Source organism: Grus americana, chromosome 1 (genome assembly GCF_028858705.1).
Source record: "Grus americana isolate bGruAme1 chromosome 1, bGruAme1.mat, whole genome shotgun sequence".
Lineage (NCBI taxonomy): Eukaryota > Metazoa > Chordata > Aves > Gruiformes > Gruidae > Grus > Grus americana.
The window spans coordinates 86,555,690-86,582,202 of NC_072852.1; the positions used below are offsets into that span (position 1 = coordinate 86,555,690).

A 26,513-nucleotide genomic window follows, 5' to 3' on the forward strand; every position below is an offset into this window, starting at 1 on the left:
GGTGTGCCTGCGCATGCGCGCACCGCCTAGCGGCAGAGGCTTGCTGTCTGTCGCTTTCCCAAAGGGAGGGGCTGTGGCGTGGGCCCGCGCCTCGGCCACGTGACGGGACGAAGCGGTCTCGCGTTTTGAATCGCTGGGGCTGCCGGGAAGGGAAGAGCGCGCGCGTGCGCGCGTGTGGCGGAGCGGGGGGTGAGCGGCGGGAGGGGCGCGGGCGTTTGGCGGGAGTTGGTGGCGGGAGAGCGTGTGGCGCCCTGCACGCGCCTGCGGCCTGCCGCCGCCTGGCCCGGCGCCTCGGGAGCCGGCGGTGGAGGTCTCTTCTGCCCGTTGTCAGGCGGCGGCTGCCCGCGGAATCGGTCCGCCTCCTCCCGAGAGGAAAGTCGGGAGGGGTAAGGGCGGCTCTTGCCGTTGAGTTTGGCTTTGGTCGCCCCTCTCCTGCCGGGATGCTGGTCGCCTGCGGCATGCAGCGATGTCACCAGGAAGCGCTAAAGAGGAACCGGGTGATGCTGGCAAAAGAGCTGGTTTTAAAAGAATTGATGGAGCATATGATAGAGAAAGACATCATCACCACGGAGATGATGGAAATGATACAGGTATGCAGCTTGTGCTCGACTGCACTGTCAGCTTTATGTCTAGTTAAACCCAGTGTCGTTCTTGGCAGTGGCAGCCCGGTAAAGCTCATCTGTGTGTCACATGCGTATTTTAATGTGATTATGTTTGGAGAGTATGCAAAGACTTACTTGCAACACGCGGGAAAACTGTAAGCTGATTTTTGTCTGAGACTTACTAAATCGTTGGCTTAAGTGCTGGTATGTAGTTGCAGCAGGCTGCGCTTGGTGAGTCATGTGGTATCGTCCAGTCCTTTGTTGTCAGTTTGTGCCTCTCTTGGTTTTTTCATCTGTAAAAAGTAGGAATACCTGTTTCCAAAAGAATACTGTGAAAGTGAGTGAAGTAATACGTTATAAACCAGTTTCTTTTGGCACTTGTGCACCTCTTCACTTTCACAATGTGTGTTTCATATGTGTTTTTGTAAATTGTGTGAAGAACCTTACGTGATCCAAGACTGTCACTCTGAGATGACAAATACTGTTCATGGGCTTTTGTTAACTTATCCAGAGCAGTGGGTACTATGAAGAGAAGTCATTGTAAATAGCTTGGGATTGCTCCCAGAGGTATGATAAAAACTGAAAACTGTGCAGGGTGGAGATACAGGTTTTCAAAGAGAAAGGAAGCCAGAAAGGAAATGATTGAAGATGCCGTCAAGTGCATCTCAAGACTCAAGTAAGCAATTGAGGGACTTTTTAGTCTCTTAGTAAGGTTGATGGTCCTGTCATAAGAATAGATGCTGAAAAATACCTTCTGCACTGGTGCCCAGCAAATAGCTCATAATTGTATGAAACTGAGACTGATAACGGTTTTTGAAAGCAATGAGGAAATAACCTCTTGATGAATTTTGACTTGTTGTGTGTCAAAGATAATGTGAAACTCCTCATGGGGCCTGGTAGGGTAATACCTGTACTAAGCTGGGGGAGATGTAGGCAGTCTTACCTGAAATAGCTCTAATCCCTAGTGAAAGAGAGCAAAGATACAGGAAGACAGTGAAGGTGAGAGAATGAATCAAAAACTGGTTGTACTGGTTTTGGCTGGGATAGAGTTAATTTCTTCATAGAATCATAGAATGGTTTGGGTTGAAAGGGACCTTAAAGATCATCTGGTTCCAACCCCCCTGCTGCGGGCAGGGACACCCTCCACTAGACCACGTTGCCCAAAGGCCCATCCAACCTGGTCTTGAACGCTTCCAGGGAGGGGGCATCCACAGCCTCTCTGGGCAACCTGTTCCAGTGCCTCACCACTCTAACAGTAAAGAATTTCTTTCTAACTCCTAATCTAAATCAACCCTCCTGCAGCTTAAACCCATTACCCCTTGTCCTGTCACTACAGTCCCTGATAAACAGTCCCTCCCCATCTTTCCTGTAGGCCCCTTCAGGTACTGGAAGACCACAGTTAGATCTCCCCGGAGCTGCCTTTTCTCCAGGCTGAACAACCCCAACTCTCTCAGCCTGTCCTCATAGGAGAGGTGCTCCAGCCCTCCGATCAGCTTCGTGGCCCTCCTCTGGACTCGTTTCAACAGCTGGATGTCTTTCTTGTACTGGGGCCCCCAGAGCTGGACGCAGTACTCCAGGTGGGGTCTCACAAGAGTGGAGTAGAGGGGCAGGATCACCTCCCTCGACCTGCTGGTCACACTGCTTTTGATGCAGCCCAGGACACGGTTGGCTTTCTGGGCTGCAAGCGCACACTGCCAGCTCATGTTGAGCTTCTCATCTATCAACACCCCCAAGTTCTTCTCCTCAGGGCTGCTCTCAGTCCATTCCCCACCCAGCCTGTAGTTGTGCTTGGGATTGCCCCAAACCACATGCAGGACCTTGCCCTTGGCCTTGTTGAACTTCATGCAGTTTGCACGGGCTCACCTCTCCAGCCTGTCAAGGTCCCTCTGGATGGCATCCCTTCCCTCCAGCGTGTCGACCGCACCACACAGCTTGGTGTTGTCAGCAAACGTGCTGAGGGTGAGCTCAATCCCACTGTCCATGTCGCCAACAAAGATGTTAAACAGCACCGTTCCCAATACCAACCGCTGAGGAACACCACTTGTCGCTGTTCTCCACTTGGACATTGAGCCGTTGACCACAACTCTTTGAGTGCGACCATCCAGCCAATTCCTTATCCACTGAGTGGTCCATCCATCAAATCCATGTCTCTCCAATTTAGAGACCAGGATGTGGTGTGGGACAGTGTCAAATGCTTTGCACAATCCAGGTAGATGATGTCTGTCGCTCTTCCCTTATCCACCAACGCTGTAACCCCATCGTAGAAGGCCACCAATTTTGTCAGGCACAATTTGCCCTTAGTGAAGCCATGCTGGCTGTCACCAATCACCTTATTTTCCATGTGCCTGGTTATAGTAGCTAGTATGGGACTGTGTTTTGGATTTGTGCTGGAAACAGTGTTGCTAACACAGGGATGTTTTAGTTACTGCTGAGCAGTGCTTACACAGAGCCAAGGCCTTTTCTGCTTCTCACACCGCCCCACCAGCAAGGAGGCTGGGGGTGCACAAGGAGTTGGGAGGGGACACAGCTGGGACAGCTGACCCCAACTGATCAAAGGGATATTCCATACCATATGACATCATGCCCAGCATATAAAGCTGGGGGAAGGAGAAGGAAGAGGGGGATGTTCGGAGTGATGGCATTTGTCTTCCCAGGTAACCGTTATGGGTGATGGAGCCCTGCTTTCCTGGAGATGGCTGATCACCTGCCTGCCCATGGGAAGCGAGGAATGAATTCCTTATTTTGCTTTGCTTGCATGCACGGCTTTTGCTTTACTTGTTAAACCATCTTTATATCAACCCACTCACTTTTACCCTTTTGATTCTCCCCACCGTCCCACTGGGGAGGGAGTGAGGAGCAACTGTGTGGTGCTTAGCAGCCCACCAGGGTTAAATAAGGGGGCTGCTGAAGTATGGGTGGTTAGTAGGGATGTTCAGTTGCTGGCCAGCAGTTAGTCAATGAAGGGGGAGGGAGTGGAGGGGAAGGGAAGAAAAGGAGGGGAAAAAAACCCTAACAAACAAAAAGCCCTCTCAAAGGTAGGATGCTAGAGAAAATAGTCTTTTTGGGAAAAGGGAAGACGACTAAGGGAATCTTCTCCTCCAGGTGTAATTGGTAAAAGGAGATGCAACAATACTTAGTAATGGATTATCAGTAAGGAGAAAGGTGTTATGATGGATAATTCAGGTAAATAGCAATAGCTTAGTGGAAAAATTGTGCTTAGTACAACATACACACATAACTAAGAGCTGAAATGTATATAAATAGCAATAGCAGCCTGAGCAAGAGAACAAAGTGACTTGAACTACTGTTGCAGGGTATGAATCCAGAAATTGCAGCAAAAATAGAAATACAGCAGGGGTAGGAGGAAAGCATTCACAACTGGAACAGTAGTACTGCAAAATACTCATTGCACTAGAAGGACAGAAATGAAGGGAACATTTGCAGGATAGTACTAATCATAACAATGCTATACATAAATGTCCTGGTTCTGGCTAGAATAGAGTTAATTTTCACAAGGAGCCAGGACAGGTGAGCCAAGCTGGCCAGGGGGCTATTCCATACCATCATGCTCACCATAATAGGGGGCTCATGGCAGGGGACTGACTGAGTGTGGGCTGAGTGTTCAGTTGGTCAGTCATCAGATGGGTAGATTGCTTTCTGTTGTCACCCATTGTGAGCATTCCATTATCAGTATTGTTGTTGATTGTTTCCCTCTCCCTTGCCATCCCAGTAAACTGTCCTTATCGCAACCCTTCCTGCCCCACATTGGGCACACCAGCGGAAGCAGAACCTGTCCTGGCTCCTTGTGAAAATTAACTATATCTTAGCCAGAACCAGGGCATTAAACAAAAAATTAACGTGCATAAAAAAAAAAAAATCACTTGCACCAAAACCACTTTGCCTTACCTTTCATTTTTCTATAGTAGGTCTGTGAATTTGTAATAGTCTTCTACTCTGGCTCAAATGTGAACAAAGGTCTTAGGTGTGCTGTTAGGTAGCCTATTCTTGAAAATATATTGTGATGCTAATCATCTGGTACCTTAGTGGAAATAAAAGGAGACAAATGCCACTTGTGTCTGATAGAGCAGATTTTCCTGGATTTTTTAGCTGACTGGTTCTATATATCCCCCTGTTCCCCCCAAAAGTCAGGAAATCAAGAGGATCTGGATATGTAGTTATGTTCTTAAATCATCTTGTCTTCAAAACACGACAATTATACTGGTCCTGTTGGTTTGATTTAAACTAAACAGAAGAATAAACAGATTGGTTCTGGAAATAGGGCACTTCACTTAAATAAACTTTTGCAATCTAAGGAAAGTGAAATAAACCGAGGAACTTGGGGAGAAGAAGGAAGGATGAAATTTCTTCAAGTGTGAGGTGATAAACCAGTCCTGAAACTTATTGCAAGTAAGGAAAAGGTGGGAATGGAGGATGTTGCAGGAAGAGCCACTAAAGACAAAGGTGATTGAGCTGGATGAAGAGCTCACAAGGAATATGAAGAGTAAGTAAAGAGTTTATAGGTCTACACTGGAGAAGAACTAATAATAAATAGGAGCAGCTTCCTTTAATGTCTGAAATGGGGAGAGAGAGTAGAAACTGACAGGAATGAATTTAAATTGGGTCATTCAGAAAGATACTAAATAATTTGAGTCTTTTTTCGATTATATACACTTTTAAGAAGGAACAAAGGAAAAAAAAAGTCTTTACTGTGTAGAGAAGATGATGCAAATATGATCATCTGTCCCCAGAAGAGAGGGATTTCAAACACAGAACAAAAATGATAGTGGAAGTAAAGTGGCACAGTGGAAACAGCCATTTTTAAGATGAAGTCCAAAATCCACTTCACTAATGCCTTCCTGTCAGAGCATCACATGTTCCAGAGCTCTAGGATGGAACTTCAGAATTGCAGATATGATAGCAAGAGCTTTCTCTTACTTTTTAAACAGGTTGAATACTCTGTACTATAATCGAAGACTATCAGATCATGTAGATGCAGAGATTTAAATGCTCTGTATTGATCCCTAGACAGTAATGAAGGGATCACTGGCTTTGACAAAGTCACATAAATTTATTAGGAAGTTTTTCAAGTGTATATGCTCTCTCCACAGATTCTGTGTGTATATTCAGGCTCAATAAGAAGACTAATAGTATGGGATTTTGACAGGAATTCAGAGTTGGTCATGCAACCAGTTTCTGTAATGCAGATTATCAAACTCATCTGTGAGGATACAAAAGTAAATTAAGAATGTATTGGAAAATAAAATTAAATAAGTCTGTCTTATGAAAGTTTTACTTTACTGAATGTTTACTGGACATTATTTAGTTTAACCTAAATGTGGTGGTGATGTGGAAGTTACAGAAGGAGGTACAGTGCTTTCAGTATTTAAGGAAGCATTAAGAAAGAAGTCTGCCAAAAGCTGACTGCTGTGCATATAGAGTACAGAATATGAACATTATGGAAATTTCCATAAATTTTTCAATAAAAGTTAAGATCCAATTCTTGGGGTCAGCTTGTGTTCTTAATTATGATTTGTGGCTTGGAATCATAGACTATGAAGACATATAAAGTGAAGAAGATTAATGATCCTAAGCTTGTCATAAACAGCTGTAGGTCTACTAGAAAGGAAGAAATAATTAATAGGTACTTTAGAATATCAGCTGTCAATTCACTTTATTAGGTAAAATAAAATTCAGTAGGCTTACAGCAAGATACAAGTATATGGAGCTGGTTATCTTCTGTGGACTAATGGAGAAGTGTACCAGGAGAAAGGGGCATGTATTTTCATAGTTCTGGAAAGGCACAGGTGAGATATTACTGTATGCACTTCTAGTCAATAGTGTCTGAAAGTTGAGGTTTCTGTGGGAATAGGAAAGGGTGCATGCATTGTCTAGGGGAAGAGGCCGTTGATGAGGAGGCTGAAAGAAAGTGGCTTGTCTACTGTAGCAAATGGAGACCGATTCATAGAAAGAAGTTTGATAAATAAGGGAAGGGACAGGAGAACACTGAAGTCAAGCGACATTGTTGATACAAAAATAAATGGTGTTAGGCAGTCATGAAGGAACGTGAGTGTGAAATTTTAGAGTAGGTTTGTAAGCATTGGATCAACAAGATTCTGCAATATCCTTCCAAAAAATGTGATGGAACAAAAGCCAAGCTACTTTTAACACCAAACTTGATTAAAATTTATAAAAGAAACCAGATGTTGTGAAATCTTATGTAGCAGAAGATTTACACATGTGACTCAAGGCTTTTTTTCTGATTTTCCTGCGATTGTGACATAGTGTTAGTCCTTGGTTCTGCGTAATTCACCAACCGTTTCTTCTCGTCCACAAAAAGAAGAGATCTTGGATCTAAGTGGTAATTAAAAAAATATAGGATTAATTCCATGGAATTTATAACATTTATTTTTGATACCCAGTATTTTAGTACATGATGTTTTGGTGTGTTTTAGATTTTACAGGGAAGGCTATTATTGTATAAGTTATACAGTTTGTTGGCAAATGTCCTGTTAATATTCTAACAATTAGAACTCCCTGAGAATCTTTTACAGATACGTAAATTTCATTTGGATTGTTACTTTTTCTCATACACTACTATATATTGCTTCCTTGGTCTAAATGTTACAGTTTATATGTATGTATTATCTTTTTGGAATTGACTGCGTAAAATCAGTATTTTACTTAATGCTTTCTGAGGGATTTGCATTATCAGTGCATAAGACCATAAACCATTGGGCAGTAGTGAAAACATGTTCTGGACCTCATGTGTTCAATGAGGGGAAATAGATAGTATTCCAACAGTAACTGGAAGTAAAAGTTTAGAGAGAAGAGGGTGTATTTACTGTGTGTGGTAATGTATGAATTGTTGGCTTGCTATGTTGTCATATGCTCTCCTCCTTGAGCTAATAGGAGCAGAGGAGTAGGAGTGAAATCAACTAGGAAAAGCTATAAAAATGGATCTAGTACAGGTAAGCATAGCGATGAAACATTTACTTGAAGGAAAAAAGTTGAGTTGTTCTGAAGCTTCATTCAAAATGAATTGTGTTGCAGTGTTACTTTGAGTGTGGATTTTTTTTCTCTCTGGATCTAGGCCAAGTCTGGGAGCTTCAGCCAAAATGTAGAATTCCTCAATTTGCTGCCCAAGAGAGGCCCTAATGCCTTCTCAGCCTTCTGTGAAGCTCTACGAGAAACCAAACAGCAGCATCTGGAGGCAGTGATCTTGAACACAACATCCGACCTGAACCATGGGATTACAAGGGTACCACAGTTTTAAAAAAATAAAATGGAGGGTCTGCGTTTTAGATTGGGTTTGGGCACAAAGTGATCTTTTTCACATAAACAATTTTTTTTTTTCCCCTACAAAGAACAAGATAAGTTTTCATTGTAAACTGAAACTTGTAGTAGCCTTAGTAAAAGCAGAGGGGAAGAAATTTGGGAACAAGAGAATTTTCACACAGAATCACAGGATAGTAGAGGTAGGAAGGGACCTCTGGATGTCATCTAGCCCAAATCCCTTGCTCAAGCAGGGCCACCTTGAGTAGGTTGCTCAGGACCACATCCATATGGCTTCTGAATATCTCCAAGGATGGAGAGTCTGCAACCTCCTCCAGTGCTTTGTCATCTTCACAGTGAAAAAGTGTTTCCTGATGTTCAGAAGGAGCCTCCTGTATTTCAGTTTGTGCCCATAGTCTCTTGTCACTGGGCACCGCTGAGAAGGGTCCTGTCCTCTTTATACCCTCCCTTCAGGTGTTTATTTACACTGATAAGATCCCCCTGAGCCTTCTTTAGACTGGACAGTCCCAGCTCTCTCAGCCTCATACGTGAGGTGCTCCAGTCCCTTCATCATGTTTGTGGCCCATTGTTAGACTCTCTCCAGTATACCCATATCTGCCTTGCATGGAGGAGCTCAGAACTGGACACAGGACTCCAGGTGCAGCCTTGCCAGAGCTGAGTAGGAAGGATCATCTCCCTGGATCTGATCTGCTGGCAACGTTCCTCCTAATGCAGCCCAGGTTACTATTAGATTTGTTTGTGACAAGGACCCATTGCTGGCTCATGGTCAACTTGGTGTCCCACAGGACCTTTTCTGCCAAGCTGCTTTCCAGCTGGTGGCTCCCCAGGTGCAGGACTTTGCAATTCCCCTTGTTGAACTGCACAAGATTCCTGGATGTTCTTATTTCATGTGTTATCAAGAACCCAAAAGGTGCAAAGAAATTTTCTCTGAAATCTTTTAATTTAGTGTTCAATGATTCTCTGAGTATAAAGCTACTAAAAGCTAGCCTTGTCTGTTGAGGAGAGGGCGACTCTTTCTTTATTTTGTTATTTTTATTTATAACTTTTCACTATCTGCAGTTGCTAGCATTGGACTAAAGGAAGAATTTATTAAAGATTCAATATTCTCAGTGCATTGACAAGCATGGAATCTCACAGTAAACATATTTTATATGAAGGAATACCAGATATTTTTGAGCAGACATGTTCCCTTATTAAAATGTTGGATTTATTAGACTACCCTTCCTATTTTTTGTTTTCAGTTGTGCTTTACTATATGAACAATGAAATCTTGAAAGCAAACAAAAAGATAGGAATCACTGGACAAATCCAGTTTTGGCAAAAACAAGGAGGATGTGACCTGAATGAAAGGTTTCCAAACTTGGGACTTGGATAAAAGTAGAGATGAGCAAAGAAGGGAAGGAATTTTGCATTGACAGAAAATGCTGCTGCTATCTTGTCATTATGTTTCATTTGGATGTGAACCATAATATTATTTTTAAAGTAATATATATATGTGTTTGTGTATGTAAATACATGTATCTTTGTTCCATGATACCTACAGGCTTGTACCATAGAGAAAAAAATAGCTGGTTTATGCTACTCTTTTTCATGGATTTATTGGATGTCTTGTAGCTTGAACACTGTTATGGATCAAATCTTCCGTTCCCTGCCAGTGAGTCATGTAATTCAAAGAGACCGCGCTGGATTGGTGAGTCGCACGTGTCTTCCTGAATACTTGATTGGCTATCTGGTTGGTTGCTTCCAATTTCTTAATACTCTCTTAATTCAATTCTAGAAATAAGCTTGCCACAACTTTGCTCATCCCAGGAATACAAAGTTGACAGTGAACTGACTATATTTTGATCGGATGCAGGAGGCAGAATTAGGCTAGAGAATGAAAGTGAAATAGCATATTAGAAGAGAGAACCCAATCAGTTTCTAGTTGACGTCATTTATTCTTACAGGAAATTTTATTGCTTAAACAGTACATGTCAGTAAAATTCTAGATTTTTCCAATATTTTCTTCTTTGTTTAAGATTTGTAACAGAGTTTAATTGAACTAGAGCAGTGAAAAGATACTGATTTTGGGCAGTATTCATTAACTTAGACTTTCTTCTTCACAAATAAATTTAAGAACAAGGCCTTATATATGTTACATGAGCCCAACATAGATTTCTGTAGCTTCTGTTGAGTGCAGCAAATCAGCTTTTCTTTAGCTTGCATTTGTGACTTAGATCAGGGAACTACTTGTTGGAACAAATCTCCTCGCTTTTTTTTTTTGTGTTGTTTCTGGTAATGCCTGGAGTCCTCGTGTTCACTGCCATAGCTTTAACTGTGTGCTGGTTACTAGGAGCAGTCTCTTGTGTTAAAGAACCAAGTGTCTAGGCTTTGAAGGCTTTTTTTTTTAGGTGCAAAAGTTTTATGGTTCGGTTGTTTTGGCTTTTTAGAGCACATGTTCCTCCAAGCAGGAGAGCCATGTCTCAAAAGGCTGAAAAAGGATTTCAGAGGAGATCATGAATACCATTAGCTCAGTTTCTTCAGGACAGAGGAGTGAGTGTCTGCAAATGGCAAATAGTTGATTATCATTCCCCTCATCTACTGTTATCCAGAGGAAAGGGTTGTTCAGAGGCAGGTAAACCAAAAAGGGCATTGCACTTTATGGAAGTTAGAAACATCTAGTTTGATCACTTATGCGTGTGTACAGCAAAAAATAAATAACTGTATCCAATGAGCATGGGAGGCATTTTATGAAAGGAAAAGCACTATTCTGTGTGAATATTTCTAGCAATGTTTTTTTAGCCTAACTGTGAAAGGAATTACATACTGTACAAAATGACAGAAAGCACACGGCTCTAATTTTAGATGAGAATTCTGTTGTTGTACTCTGTAGAACCAAATTTACTAGGCTTTAGATAAAGCTAACCCACATAGAAGACAAAAAAAAAAGTTGCCAATTAAAATTACAGAAAAATAAGTATACCATTCCAGTACTCATGGTTTTTTTCTGCTATGTTTCATTGTGTAAGCAAGCAAAATTTTGAGAGGTATGAGTAGTGTAGTACAGGGATATGCCTTAGACAACATACTTCAGAATTTGCCAGTTACTACCTTAATGCAGAGGGTTTGTAGCTGGAATTCTTTTTAATTATTATTGATATGTTTGTTTTGCACAGAACCAATGGAACATTCCTTGGATAATCGAGATGGTCCCCCGATTCCTCCAGTGAAGTATTGCACTCCTGAATTTTATCATGATCATCAGCACTTGGTGAGTGGTTGACAGAGAAAATTTTAAGATGTGAAAGATGTGAGGTGTTTGGATATATCAACTGAACACGTGCTACTTAAAACTGAGTCAAAACGCATGCTTCATTAGGGTGCACATCGGTGTTGTGCTATTTGTGTAACTGAAAGATGTTACCAATCATGTTTGATTTGATGTAGTTCTTATTTACAAGCGTCAAGAAATTCTGAGTCCTGTAACTCTATACAAATCTCTGCCTCTGTTTTTTGTTCTCAAGAGCTTCATGAAAGGCCTTCTGTTCTGTTGCTCATGTAAGCTGTCGGTATTATTGCCTCATATTTATTTGTCTGCATCCTCATCTCTTTCTGTGTGATGACACAGCCTGCAAATGACTGTAAGATACTAGAACTGTGCTTCAACTAGTAGCACAGTTTTGGCTGTTTATTGCCAACTGTACCCAGAAGAGTCTCTCCTTAGGCTCAAGAACCAGATCAGGATTCTGTGCTGCATAGTACTGGGTAGAACAACCTGAATTTCTAATCTTCTGCATGGTTTGAAGTTCTGTAGGTAGTCTAATTACTTCTTGTTTATTCTGTTTGTAAAGCATAGGTTGTGATGGGGTGGACTTAATAAAAAAAAAAAAAAATTTTGTATAATGGGGCAAACACTTTACTAGGGTTGCACAATGTGCTAACACTTAACGCTTCTGTCGGATTTATTTTTTTTAACTGTCTATGGGAGACACCTAATTAGGCAGCATAAGTGTGAGCTTGACTTGGCTTCTTTTACATCTGTGCCTGGATACACCTTATTTGATATGCTCCTTTGGTATTAAATTTCACTTTCAATTTACAGGAGTGTTAGTAACTGATTTACTATTGATTTGTTGTTGTCAGAGTGGGAGGGGCAGAGAGGGAACTTAATTTGAAGACACCCCTTTTAAATTAGTTCTTTCTCTATTAACCTTTTTTGCCAGCTGCATAACTTTCAGGATCAGTGACTAACAGTCCCTTGCTGTTAAAATTGCACGCTATTTTACACCTCTATGTGCTCCCAACAGCAATTAACATTAGCTCAATTTTACGTAGTGCTGTCCTAGTGCCTTTAATGGAGATGACAGAAATATGTGGGGCCATGCTGGGGTGAGGGTGGGGAAAGGGAAAAAAGTTAGCAAGGCTTAATTCATAGTTTGAAATGTATAAACTGTGTTTCTTTTGAAACGAGAAATAAGGCATGCTAGTATAGCATCTTAATAATAGTGTTGTAGGATCATCAGTTGTGGAGACTTGCAAATACAGTTGGTTTTGGGACTCTTGCAATTCAAACATTGTGTTTTACTTATTTAAAAAAAACCCCAAGCAAATGTCAAAAATATGACCTCTACTGTTTTTGTGCCTTCACAATTGAGAAATCCATATCAAGCTTGTATGTAGGGATTGCTGTTCTACTCTAACACTATTATTTCCTTCTGTAGTGTAAATTTACCAATTTTAAATCTTTTTCTCAGGCATATAAACTGATATCAGAACCCCGAGGCTTAGCGCTTATTCTCAGTAATGTCCATTTTAGCAGTGAGGACTTGGAGGATCGCGCAGGGGGAGATGTGGACTGTACTTCCCTGCAGGTTCTCTTCAAGCACCTTGGGTATCAAGTGACTGTCTTTCATGATCAAACTGTGCAGGTAAGAGGGATGGATCCCAGTACTTCATAACCAGTACAGATGAGAATTTGTAACTGTTACATAAACATCTTAAGAGGTTCCCTTTGGTATAACTAAGCTTGAACAGGAAGATGTGGTCACTTATTAATAGAAAATAAGGCTAAATGGGGTGATGTCTGCTTACTGACAAATATGAAGAAGCTTGGAAGGCAGAGGATTTACGATGGAAAATAGGATCACAAAGGACCACAAGAGGTCCTACTCTAGTCTGACCCCTTGCAGTGCAAGGGGCAAGAATTTCTAGACCACACCTGGCATGTGTGTTAAAACCACAAATGAATAAAGTCTCCAGTTTACTTTAGATAGACTTTTCCAGTGTTCTGCTATCCTGAAAGTTAAACTTTGTAAATATTTGACTTAGTCTTCGCAAGTGTAACTGATGTTTTAGTGTCCTTTCACTGATGGAGTGATCATTAAGGAGGCTGAGAAGGAGTTAGGTAGCTGGTTCCAAGCACAGCCTGCAGTAGACCCACGGCCAAACAGCCAAAAACTCCCCTGCCAGCACACACAGAAGGGAGGGGGGCCAATAATGCAGAAGAATGGAAGCTTGCGATGGCAAGCACCAGCAGAAGGAAGACACTTTCCCTGAAGCCTGAGGTGCCCTTGCAGAACCACTTCATAGCTCTGCAGACTGAAGGGGGAAAGACCCGTCACATTAGGAGAGACACTGGAGCTGAGTCAGGCAGCCCGATCTGCTCTCCATATAACAACCAGCACCAGAAAAGGTGACAGGTGATGGTAGTGGGCAAATCTCTTGAGAGGTACAGAGGCACCCGTGTGCCAACCTGATGTGCTCTCTAGAGAGGTGTACTGCTTACTGGGGACTTGGATCAGGTATGTCACTGAGAGACTACCAAGCCAGATGCAGTCCACTGACTATTATCTGCAGCTGCTGTTTCACATGGACACCAGTGATACAGCCAGGAGCAGTCTGAGAAGTATCAAGGAGGATTACAGAGCCCTGGGAGCAGCAGCAAGGGACTCTGGAGCACACGTAGTTTTGTCAATCCTCACTGTCAAAGAAAAGTGGTTTGAAAGTGCCAGTCGAATCTGGCGAATCAACAAATGGTTACAGGACCGGTGCCACAGCCAGAGGTTCAGCTACTTAGACTGTGGGACTCACTGTGAGAAACCTGGTCTACTGGGGGCTTCTCACCTGTCAGAGAAGGAGAAGAGCATCTTTGGTCGTAGGCTTGACAAGCTGGCGAGGAGGGCTTTAAACTAAAGTTGCCAGGAGAGGGAAACCTCAATCCATCCCACTCCTACCAGTTTCATGCCAGTGCCAGCAACAGATGCCCAGAGCTGGGAGAAGGATCACAGGTCAGCAGGAGAGCACCTGAAGTGCAGCACAAAGGAATTCCAGCCACTCCAGCCAGTAAGTCAGCTTCATCAGGGGCACAGGCCAGGGAGCTGAGGAGTGTTGCCGCCTATGTTGGTGTGGTGGGTTGACCCTGGCTGGAGGCCAGGTGCCCACCAGAGCCATTCTATCACTCCCCCTCCTTAACTAGACGGCAGAAAAAGTGTAACGAAAAGCTTGTGGGTCGAGATAAGGACAGGGAGAAATCACTCGCTAATTACCATCATGAACAAAACATGAACTTAGAGAAAAATTCATCTAATTTATTACCAGGAAAAACAGAGTAGAGCAATGAGAAATAAAATCAAATCTTAAAACACCTCCCCCCACCCCTCCCATCTTCCTGGGCTTAACTTTACTCCCAGTTTCAACCTACTTCCCCCTCGGCAGCACAGGGGAATGGGGAATGGGAGTTGTGGTCAGTTCATCACATGTCGTTTCTGCCACTTCTTCATCCTCAGGTGGAGGACTCCTCACACTCCTCCCCTGCTCCAGCATGGGGTCCCTCCCACAGGAGACAGTCCTCCACCAACTTCTCCAACGTGAGTCCTTCCCATGGGCTACAGTCCTTCACCAACTGCTCCAGCGTGGGTCCCTTCCACGGGGTCACAAGTCCTGCCAGCAAACCTGCCCTGGCGTGGGCTCCTCTCTCCATGGGTCCGCAGGTCCTGCCAGGAGCTTGCTCCAGCATGGGCTTCCTGCGGGGCCACAGCCTCCTTCAGGTGCCTCCACCTGCTCCGGTGTGAGGTCCTCCACGGGCTCCAGGTGGAATCTCTGCATCCCCTCATCCTTCCTCCACGGGCTGCAGGGGACAGCCTGCTTCACCATGGTCTTCACCACGGGCTGCAGGGGGATCTCTGCTCCAGTGCCTGGAGCACCTCCCCCTCCTTCTGCACTGACCTTGGTGTCTGCAGAGTTTCTTAATCTTCTAACTCCTCTCTCCGGCTGCAAAAGTGCTAACTTGTTTTTTTCCTTCTTAAATACATGATCACAGAGGCTGTGATTGGCTCGGCCTTGGTCAGCAGCGGGTTCGTCTTGGAGCTGGCTGGCGTTGGCCCTGTCAGACACAGGGGAAGCTTCTAGCAGCTTCTCACAGAAGCCACCCCTGTAGCCCCCCCCCGCCCCCCGCAACCAAAGCCTTGCCACGCAAACACAATACAGTTAGTGACCTGCTGGAGTGTACGGAGCTCCACCTGGGAGTGGATGAGGAGCTGACTGAGATCTTATGGGTCAGGCTTAAAGGGAGGGCAGGGACAGGTGACACTATAGTGGGGGTCTGCTGCAGGCCATCTGACCAGGAATACTGAGCAGATGAGGCCCTCTCTATAGACAGATAGGAGCAGCCTGACATTCACAAGCCCTGGCCCTCATGGGAGACTTCAACCACCCCGATACCTGTTTGAGGGACAACACAGCAGGGCATAAGCAAAGAAAGCCAGCCGTATCCTGGGCTGCATCAAAAGAAGTGTGACCAGCAGGCCAAAGGAGGTGATTCTCCCCTTCTACTCCACTCTTGTGAGACACCACCTGGAGTATTGTGTTCAGCTCTGGGGCCCCCAACATAAGAAGGACATGGAGCTGTTGGTGTGAGTCCAGAGGAGGGCTATGAAGATGATCAGAGGGCTGGAGCACCTCCCTTAAGAAGACAGGCTGAGAGAGTTGGAGTTATTCAGCCTGGAGAAGAGAAGGCTGTGGAGAGACCTTATTGCAGCCTTCTAGTACCTGAAGGGGCCCACAAAAAATCTGGAGAGGGACTGTTTACAAGGACAGGTAGTGATAGGACAAGGGGTAATGGCCTTCAACTGAAGGAGAGTAGATTTAGATTAGATGTTAGGAAGAAATTCTTTACTGTGAGGGTGGTGAGGCACTGGAACAGGTTACCCAGAGAAGTTGTGGATGCCCCAACAGTGTTTAAGGCCAGGTTGGATGGGGCTTTGGGCAACCTGGTGTGGTGGGTGGACCCTGGCTGGAGGCCAGGTGCCCACCAGAGCCGCTCTCTCACTCCCCTCATTCACGAAACAGGGGAGAAAAGGCATAACGAAATGCTTGCAGGTCGAGATAAGGACAGGGAGAGATCACTCACTAATTGTTGTCATGAGCAAAACAGACCAAACTTAGAGAGGGAATTCATCTAATTTATTACTAGGCAAAACAGAGTAGAGGAATGAGAAAATAAAATCAACTCTTAAAACACCTCCCCCCACCCCTCCCATCTTCCCGGGCTCAACTTCACTCCCGGCTTCAACCTTCCCCCCCCTCAGCAGCACAGGGGGGTGGGGAGTGGGGGTTACAGTCAGTTCATCTCACGGTGTTTCTGCCGCTTCTTCATCCTCAGGGGGAGGACTCCTCTCATCGTTCCCCTGCTCCAGCATGGAGTCCCTCTCACGGGGTGCAGACCCTCAGGAGCAAACTGCTCCAGCGTGGGGTCCCCCACGGGGTCACAAGTCCTGCCAGCAAACCTGCCCTGGCGTGGGCTCCCCTCTTCACGGGTCCACTGGTCCGGCCAGGAACTTGCTCCAGCGTGGGCTTCCCACAGGCCGCAGCCTCCTTCAGGTGCCTCCACCTGCTCTGGCGTGGGGTCCTCCACAGGCTGCAGGTGGTATCTCTACACCCCCTCATCCTTCCTCCGTGGGCTGCAGGGGGACAGCCTGCTTCACCATGGTCTTCACCACGGGCTGCAGGGGGATCTCTGCTCCGGCGCCTGGAGCACCTCCTCCCCCTCCATCTGCACTGACCTTGGTGTCTGCAGAGTTTCTTACATCTTCTCACTCCTCTCTCCGGCTGCAAAAGCTCTCTCTCTCTAAGTGTTTTTCTTCTTCTTAAATATGTTATCACAGAGGCGCTGATTGGCTTGGCCTTGGCCAGCAGCAGGCCCGTCTTAGAGCCGGCTGGCATTGGCTCTATCAGACACAGGGGGAGCTTCTAGCAGCTTCTCACAGAAGCCACCCCTGTAGCCCCACCACCACCAAAACCCTGCCACGCAAACCCAACACACCTGGTCAACCTGGTCTGGTGGAGGGTGTCCCTACCCATGGCAGGGGGGTTGGAACTAGATGATCTTTGAGGTCCCTTTGAACCCAAACCATTCTATGATTCTATGAATTGCCATCCTATTTATCAGTCTTCTGGTATCTATGCAGTTAAGTTCCACTCTTTCAGTCTTTGCTTTGGTAGAGAAGTGGCTGTACTTCACTTAGGAAAACTGGTAATGTTCTATGACTGAATCAAGCCACTCTCTTTCCCTAGGAATGCAATCACTGCCTTCTCCAGCTTCTTTTGTTTGTCTTCCTTTTAAATCCCTATGAAACCAAGTGGTACAGAACCTGTTAAAGAGTGTTTTATTGAAGAGGGCAGCTTTAGCACTATTATAATAAGACTTTTGCACCTGCCATGTTGTCAGAGTTCCTAAAGTTTTCCACTTTAAATTGTTGTTTTGTTTTGCTCACTGGTGTTTGAACGCCTGAAGTACAAGCCTATGTTTCTGTTAAGTTGCTCCCATATCCTAGCCAGACTCAAGTGTCAGTGTAAAACCTCTGTAAAATATTAGTTGGTTTCTCCGATCTTAAATCTGTGTGTACCACCTCAGATAACTTGCTGCATCCCCCTGTTGGACAGTAAAGAAATGTATGTGTCCTAAGTGATTCCTACTTCACAACGTTATACTTAGGACTGAATATTACATAAAAGAACAAGAACATTTTGCTGGGTTCTTTTAATGGAACACATCTTTTGTCCTGTAAATTTGATGTATGTAGTGTTTATTCCATAACAAGAGGACCATTTGTGTTTTTCTGTGTATATTGACCCACTTTCCCTGTGCAAGTCTGGAAAGCATTAAACATTTATTTCTTCTCTCTTCAGGAGATGCAGAACGCATTGGAGAGATTCTCTAAGCTGCCAGATCATCGGGATGTGGATTCCTGTGTTGTAGCTTTACTTTCCCATGGTGTGGAGGGTGGGGTTTATGGCAGTGATGGCAAACTACTACAGGTATATTGCTGTGTCCTGATGTGTTGTTGTAGGTTATCTCTTGGAAAGTAACAATGGAAAGAGGAAAGAAAGTTTAAAAAAAAGTGATGTGAGACACTTTTTTAAAGAGGAAAAAAAACCCCAGCTTGTGGGAAGAAAAGGACAGGGGGCTGTCTATGAGAGGTCTGTAAGATAAAGGATGACATAGAAATAGGGCAAGTAGGAGAAGTTCTTTCATTCTCTCTTCTTGTACAAGTATGAGGTAGAGTGCATGAACTCAAACTAGTAGGACCTGGGGGAGAGGGTGGGGAAGGCATGTGTTTGTTATACAGTGAGTTTGGAGATAAAGGAGAAAATATCAAGACTGGTGTGGTCATAACCAAAATACAGGGAAGCAAGTTGAAACTGGGTTTGGCTCACAGAAGACTGCAGTGAAGAATATTTATCTTTCTTCTCTCAGTTGCAGGAAGCTTTCCGGCTCTTTGATAATGCAAACTGTCCAAATCTCCAGAATAAGCCCAAAATGTTCTTTATTCAGGCCTGCCGGGGAGGTGAGTGCCCAAATACTAAAAGCCATGTATTTGGCATGCCATTAAGGCTCATTTTACACACATACACACCCTCACATTCAACTTGCTGTCAACTCTCCTCTTTGCTTCTCTCAGGTGTAAGTGGGACCCATATTCACCTCCCTCTGCCCTGCTGCTGCCACTGCATCTGTTGCTCTGTAAGTGTCTTTTGCTCTGCATGAGGTGTGTGCATTTGACTTGCAGACCCCAGAGCACCTTAGTGATACAAAGCTCTATCATATTCCACTCATATATTGAGGCTTTCTCTTGCTGTGCCTGCAGTAAGGGGAGTGGGGCATATGGTGCATCAAATTGCTGCACAGCGTGGAGTGGTACACTAGCACTGGAGTCTTGTCTGAAGTCCTGTCTTTTTCTTGATCTTGAATGTGTTGTGTCTCGTGTTGCCTCTCGAGCTATCGAAGTTTGCTCCAAGTTGTCTTTTGTTTTCTTTCTTTTCTTCACCTTATCCTGCTTTCAACCTCCAAATGACCTTTCCTTACACCTTTTTCCACATACTATTGTAGTAACAGAATTCTTTTCTTGATTCTCATAGATTGATTCTCTTTCACTCTTTCCATTCTTTTTTTTAATTCTGCTGTTCATTTTCCCTCCTTTTGTAACAAAACACGTCTGTAACTAACTACCTTTCAGATCTGCTAATGACCAAATTTTTCCCTAAAGTGTTTCGACTTCTTGATACCGCTGTGAAACTACAGATACTCCAAAGAGAAGTTCTGTCTTAAAAGCTTTGTTGTTTTTCCCTTGTGATAGTTCTAGCTTTTCCCCCTTCATTTTCCTTGTTCCTTGCAATTATCTTTTCATTTCTAGCTGAGCTTTATAGTTTGTCCTCTATCCAAGAGAGTGTTTCATTCACCTGTTACCTACTCATGTTTAATCCTAATGCAGAGAAAAACCTGAAGTCTACAGGAAGTATTTTGGGTATCAGAAATATTTGATCCTTCTAAGCATTTGGAAATATTGTAATGTCCATGTCTACAATATGAATTTAGTGTGATTGCTTTCCTTTATGTTATTGAACCTTCAGATACTCTTGAACAAATGTGAATATGCAGACTCATAACAGTGTGGACACAAGTGTAATAAGCCAGAATTGGCAGCTGACCTAATTAGGTTTCTTTGACTGTAATGTTACCACAATGGGTCTGTTCACCTCAACAAATCAGACTTAGCCTTCCGATTCCCAAAAAGGTTTCAGTTAAGAAATCTATGCAAAATGCTGCAGAACTGGGATACTGCAATAGGCAAAGGATTGAGACTTGAGCAACTGAAAGGGAAAAATCTTTCTTTAAATTAACAAAAAGCACAAACCTGCCTTTTTTTAACTTGTCTTTTAAACCTTGATTAGTATTTGGAGGGCAAAGCTAGTTACAAAGTAATTGAGCTGTGAACAAAAACATGTACCTTTTCATGTTAGCATTCAAACATTAGACTAGCCAATACGATTTTTTTTTTTAAAGCAACATTTAAAAGACTGTAGAAATAGTGTGGACAACTTTAGATTAGTAGTCAGTCTATGCCATGCAAGTTAGCTGGAACCAGTTGAAACAAAATGAGAAATGCATAGGTTATTCTTTTTCCCTAAGCTTCTGTAATAAGCTTTATCTGTCTTCTATTAATGACACATTAAAAAATGTAGATAAGGAAGAGTCAGTACAGTCTACTTAATTTCCAAAGAGCCTTTGGCAGGAGTCTACTAAAGAATTGAAGTAGTTCACCTACAGTTATGGATCCAGAACGGGTGGCAACAGAAAGTAACAGGCAAAGACAAATAGTCAGATGCTGCTTAACATCTGTGTTTAATATAGTAGTTGATCCAGAAATGTGAAGAACTGTGGTAAATAATGACAAAAAGGTAGTTGGCAGTTATTTAAATCATTTGGGAAAACAGTAATCTGGGAGCTTCAGTAAAATTTAAACACTGGATCAAATTGGGTGGGAGGTATTGGTGATATGAATTAGAGGTTAAATATACAGAGGAATACCTTGATAGTGTTAGTGCTTTACGCTTTAGTTATGTTGGCAAGTTGACTAGAATAGTATTCGAAGACAAATGTATGCGGAAGACATCTAATTCTGAAGCTTTAATTAAAAAGGCTTTGACTTTATACATTATGGGATGATGATGGTGTGAATAATATAGCTTGACTGTAAAATTACCCGAGTCCTATCTGAAATAACGTACTCTGTGAACAGTGCTCTAAATTTTTAAGATACAGAACAGAAAGGTTTTGGGGAAGTGTAATAAAAGGCATGAAAAAAATGTGGTTAAAAATGGAAAAATTTACATTGCTACCATAAAGAGATGATGAATTAACTTGCTGGAAGTACTCAGGAAGTTTCACTTATGGAGCCTTAATTATAGGCTGTATCTAGCCTGTCAGACAATCACACCCCTCCCACTGCTGCGTTAATTTTGGGGGAAAAGAACAATGTTGCTGACGTATGAATGGCTGAATGTCAGAGCTTAGAGGGTTGTGATAAGCGGCACAGAGTCTAGTTGGAGGCCTGTAGCTAGTGGTGTGCCCCAGGGGTCAGTACTGCGTCCAGTCTTATTCAACATGTTCATCAGTGACCTGGATGAGGGGACAGAGTGTACCCTCAGCAAGTTTGCTGACGATACAAAACTGGGAGGAGTGGCCGACACACCACAAGGCTGCACCACCATTCAGCGAGACCTGGACAGGCTAGAGACCTGGGCAGAGAGGAACCAAATGAAATTCAAGAAGGGCAAGTGTAGGGTCCTGCACCTAGGGAGGAAGAACCCCAAGCACCAGTACAGGTTAGGGGTTGACCTGCTGGGAAGCAGCTCTGTGGAGAAGGACCTGGGAGTCCTGGTGGACAAGAAGTTCTCCATGAGCCAGCAGTGTGCCCTTCTTGTGGCTAAGAAGGCCAATGGGATCCTGGGGTGCATTAAGAAGAGCATGGCCAGGAGGTTGAGGGAGGTTATCCTCCCCCTCTACTCTGCCCTGGTGAGGCCACATCTGGAGCACTGTGTCCAGTTCTGGGCTCCCCAGTTCAAGAAAGGCATGGAACTACTGAAGAGTCTCCAGCGGAGAGCTGCAAAGATGATTAGGGGACTTGAGCATCTCTCGTATGAGGAAAGGCTGAGAGAGCTGGGTCTGTTTAGCCTGGAGAAGAGAAGACTGAGAGGGGATCTCATCAACACTTATAAATATCTAAAGGGTGGGTGTTGAGATGATGGGGCCAGACTCTTTTCAGTGGTGCCCAGTGACAGGACGAGGGGCAATGGGCACAAACTGGAACACAGGAAGTTCCATGTGACTATGAGGAAAAACTTCTTCTCTGTGAGGGTGACCGAGCACTGGAACAGGCTGCCCAGAGAGGTTGTGGAGTCTCCTTCTCTGGAGATCTTCGAAACCCACCTGGACGCGATCCTGTGCAACCTGCTGTAGGTGATCCTGCTCTAGCAAGGGAGTTGGACTAGATGACCTCCAGAGGTCCCTTCCAACCCCTACCGTTCTGTGATTCTCTGGGTATGATTATGAGATGCCACCAGTGCCACTGCCTGTAAAAGTTAGAAATCCACATGCATTTCTTAGGCATGACCTGGCAACAAAAACCTAGAGGCATCATAACAGGAAGGCCTCTGAAGTGGATGCTTATGCCTCCTAAGACTAGAATCTGACCCATGCTGTTAGGAAGTAAGTAGAGTAGTAGATCCTCATCTTGCAACAAAAGGGCAAAATTATATAGAAAATCTGTAAAATGTGGTTTTATTTTTCATACAGGATAGCTGGACTATTAACGTTATTGCCACTAAGCAGTTAGTCTGGATTACAGTGGAAATTCTGCATCATGTAAGCAACCAGTTGAAAACATCTACACTTGTCATAATGCATACTAATGAATCACAGAGAGGACATTTGATGTTCTCCACATTTTAAACTGATCTCCATTTACTGGAGTTCTCTTGTGTTTGGGGTCAAATTATTTTGCATTTTACTATTGTACAATTTATACTTTTGATTGAAGCAAGATGTATTATAGTCAGAATTTAGAACTAGGTGAGCTATTTGGTCCATATTTCCTTGATGTGTTGGAGGTAGACCTTAGCACCTAAAATTACAGCTCGTTTGAGTTCTGCAATGAGTAGGCAGGTAACATTGCAAACAAGACTAGACATTTTTGGACATCTCTAAGGTAGGTAAAAGTGGAAAATTGAAATTTTTTGGGCTACGCATCAAATCCTTCTATGCATGGTGAAGAGCTATCAGAAACTTCTTTGCTTTGCGGTTACCCCGTGATCTGCATAGGAAAGGAGAGGGAGAAATAAATCAATTGGCATGTGGACTAACTGTCCTGTTAGGCTGATCAAGTTCAGCACTTGTTGGTGTCTGCATTAGTTTGTGCAGAAGAACTTTGAATGAGTTCTAAAAACAGCTGAAAAGCTTAAAGTTCACACAAAAGCTTTCTACTTGACAGCACTCGTGGCATTGCTGACCAGTGCCCAAAGCTAAGTAAGTACAGGAAGACTATATCCAGTAATTCAGGATAATTTCTTTTTTTTTTTCTTTTTTTCTTTCTTTTCCCCCTTCCCCCTCCTTGTTGATTCCCCCTGCCTCTAGATGAGACAGACCGGGGAGTGGATCAAAGAGATGGGAAAGAATGGTCAGATTCCCCAGGCTGTGAGGAAAGTGATGCAAACAAAGAAGAAAATCTCAAGCTGCGTCTGCCTACCTGCTCTGATATGATCTGTGGATATGCTTGTCTGAAAGGTACTGGGGAGAGGCCATAATTGTTAGGGCATAAGGAGGTTTTATGTGTCTGCATTCCCAGAAAGTTCATCATACACTCTTTCTTCTCAGGCACTGCGGCCATGCGAAACACCAAGCGTGGATCCTGGTATATCGAGGCTCTCACCTCTGTGTTTGCAGAGGACTCCCGAGACACTCATGTGGCTGACATGTTGGTGAAGGTGAGCTGGAGTGTCTTTCCTCTCCCATACTTACCTGGTTTCCAAAGAGACTTCCAGTGCTTCAAATTGCTAGGATTAATCTGCTATTAAAGCAATTGTTCTTGCCTTGTTTGTAGCAAAATTATTACTTCTTTCCCTGTTTAGAGATATATATGTATATTATATAGATATATATGTACATAAATGTAATATGTGTGTATATATATACACAGTTCCACAGCAGTTTAGCCAAAGTAAAAATGCTGTTTCTTTGACTCCTTCCATCTCACTTGTGCAGTTGCATGGTGAACTTACGAGAAGAATTAATCTGGCTTGCTGAGAATTACTTTTCTGTAGAAATAGCTTTTTTTCAGATGGTTTCATGCCCTGAACTGGCTCACTACATAGCTGCACAAGTACTTGCACTTATATAATGTAAAGATTAAGAAAATGGCGGGAAGAGGGAGTGAAGACAGCAGTGTGACCACGGCAGCTTGAGCTGCTGTGGAACTGCAGCCTAGCTCTTTATCCTTCTTATAATTTAGAAAGACAATACATAGGGGACTACTTAATAAGTTAAACAGAATAATCTATGAGTACAGAAAGCAGTGACATTTTTCTTACTTCTGTCTTCTTAGTCCTGCCAATCATTTTATTTTTTTTTTAATCTCACATCTAGGTGAACAGGCAAATCAAACAACGAGAAGGTTATGCCCCAGGCACAGAATTTCACCGCTGCAAGGAAATGTCAGAATATTGCAGCACGCTCTGTCGGGACCTTTACCTGTTTCCTGGCTATCTGCCAGGGAAATAACCCTGCCAGCTCTGTTGGAAGAGAGATGCTGCCAAAGCTGAACTTGTATGGATGTCTACATTTTCCTTCTTATGGGCTGTGACTTCAGATGTGCAAGCAAGGAATGGTTGTTTATGTCTGGCCAGTCCAATTCTTGGTCTTTTTCTAAAATAACGTGGCAATTCTCTTTGTAATCTGATTCACTTCAGGGTTTAAAATTCAAATATCCTGACTTATTCCTTATATATAGAAATTGATGGAAAGAAGATCAGCACTGGAACTGGAAAGAAGTGGGAACATCCTTTGGAAGGAGATATAAGGACATTTGTAAGCAAAATGAGTGTGAAAAGGGAAACAGACTAATCATACAATTTTATTAAAAGTTGAGCCTTTCTGGAAGGCAAATTACTCATAAAATGCTACTTATGCTTATATTTTAAAATTTTTAAATACTTTCTGTCTGGTTCTTCATGCAGGACAGTCAACTCCTGTGCATATTAGAAAAGTGTTCCCTTGTGAAGGAGAATCCTTCCCCTATCTAAAATGGAAAGGTATTGTACTTGACACTTTCCTATCCATCTTGATTGCTTAAAAGTCTATTTTTTCACATTCCTTCTGTAGCCAAGTTATCAAGAAAACTGTAGGACATCCCAGATTATTAACAAAACAAATAGAGATCCAGGATTTCTCATACAGATAAATAAGTCTCCATAAACTGCCCCAGAAATAGTTTTGAATCTAGAAATTCTAGATTAGCTCCCCTTAGTCCCAAGAGTGAACATGGACTATTACTTTTGAGGAATTTGTTTGCCATAGTACCTGTGTATCACAACAGGCATAGCATTCAACCCACCAGCTTCTCAGGAGTCTATAAATTGCACTGTACAACTAAATCCCTGAAACCCTACAGTCCTGTACAAAAGGATCTTTTTGTCTTTTGTTTAACTAAAAAAAGTATTCAAGGTATTCAAGGCAGCTCTTTACAGTCTAAGCGTGTTGCTTGGATTATTCATCACTGCAGTTTGATGTTTCCCTTTTAAATTAAAGGGAAGCATTTCACATTATTACCCTGTTACGTGAGTTTTCATTCTTCAGCCATGATCATTTAAAGCTGTTTGTTTAGCTAATATTGTTTGCAAAGTGTCATTTCAACTGGTCAGTAAGAACTGTGGCATAATCCAATGCTTCTTTTAGAAACTTCCTACACAGTCTCTTCATGCTGTAATTTGTCTCCTGCTTGTGTACAGTTACAGTTACTCCCATCCGATGTGACATGGGAGATGGGCATTGTTCTGTTTTTGTGGTAGAGCCTAAATCCTGACCTACACTGGGTTACATATGGACAACAGTCTGTTCACTTGAGTCTCAATCTTCTCCATTTTGTAGCAGTAAGTTGGCATAGTTCCTGACTTTTTTTATGTAAGCGTGGCTTTTAAAATATTTTTTCAGGATAGAATTATGAATAGGAAGCACAAAGGGATATGGAGGGAGGCTGGAAAAATAGGCATGTGCTTTTGTTGTTCTGCCTAGGAAAATGAAAGCTGTATTTCCTCCAACTGACAAAAATGCAGCATTAATATGCATCTTGCACTTATCTTACACACAACATGATAAACAGAACAAGGATCATACTTGCCAATTGGTGCCTTACTCTGAAGTTTAAGATAACAGTTAGGGGCTATTGTACCTTCCTGGAGTATAAACAGTTCCTTCCTGAGTGCTCCCTCTTTGAAATGGTGCAATATTTTACAGATGTGTATATTGATGAAGCAGTCCGCTCTGATGTATTAGATTTCTGTAGGATCGCATCAAGTTGCATTATCACTGCCACTTTCGTATATACTTTTTGTATACTTGTATTTTACTGCCTTGAGGTGTCAAAATAAAGAATTCTTGTTTGATTAATCTGTGCAGTATCTTCCATTTGGAGAGTTATACCTCTGTGCAGAAATGGAGCTTCTGTATAAAGAGAATTTTGCACAGTTTCTTGAGACAGTACCTCCCAGAGGTGCTTTTGAACTCTCAGCAGAAGCCTGCTACTTGCTAGC

General features: G+C 43.1%; 1 protein-coding gene across 2 annotated transcripts; it reads left to right on the forward strand.

Moving 5' to 3' along the window:
- The first annotated feature begins 181 nt into the window (after positions 1–181).
- CASP2 (caspase 2) lies at positions 182–26,366 on the forward strand. 2 transcript variants are annotated; one of them, XM_054806552.1, is made up of 11 exons: positions 464–590; positions 7,512–7,570; positions 7,693–7,860; positions 9,510–9,585; positions 11,051–11,145; positions 12,629–12,802; positions 18,060–18,188; positions 18,628–18,718; positions 23,344–23,493; positions 23,584–23,693; positions 24,352–26,363. In XM_054806552.1, the coding sequence occupies exons 2-11, from the start codon at positions 7,556–7,558 to the stop codon at positions 24,484–24,486; spliced, it is 1,143 nt and encodes a 380-aa protein (XP_054662527.1). In that variant the 5' UTR covers positions 464–590; positions 7,512–7,555; the 3' UTR covers positions 24,487–26,363. The 2 variants fall into 2 exon arrangements, with proteins under 2 accessions (XP_054662519.1, XP_054662527.1); XM_054806544.1 differs by lacking the exon at positions 7,512–7,570 and having other exon boundaries at positions 182–590; positions 24,352–26,366.
- Positions 26,367–26,513: the final 147 nt, after the last annotated feature.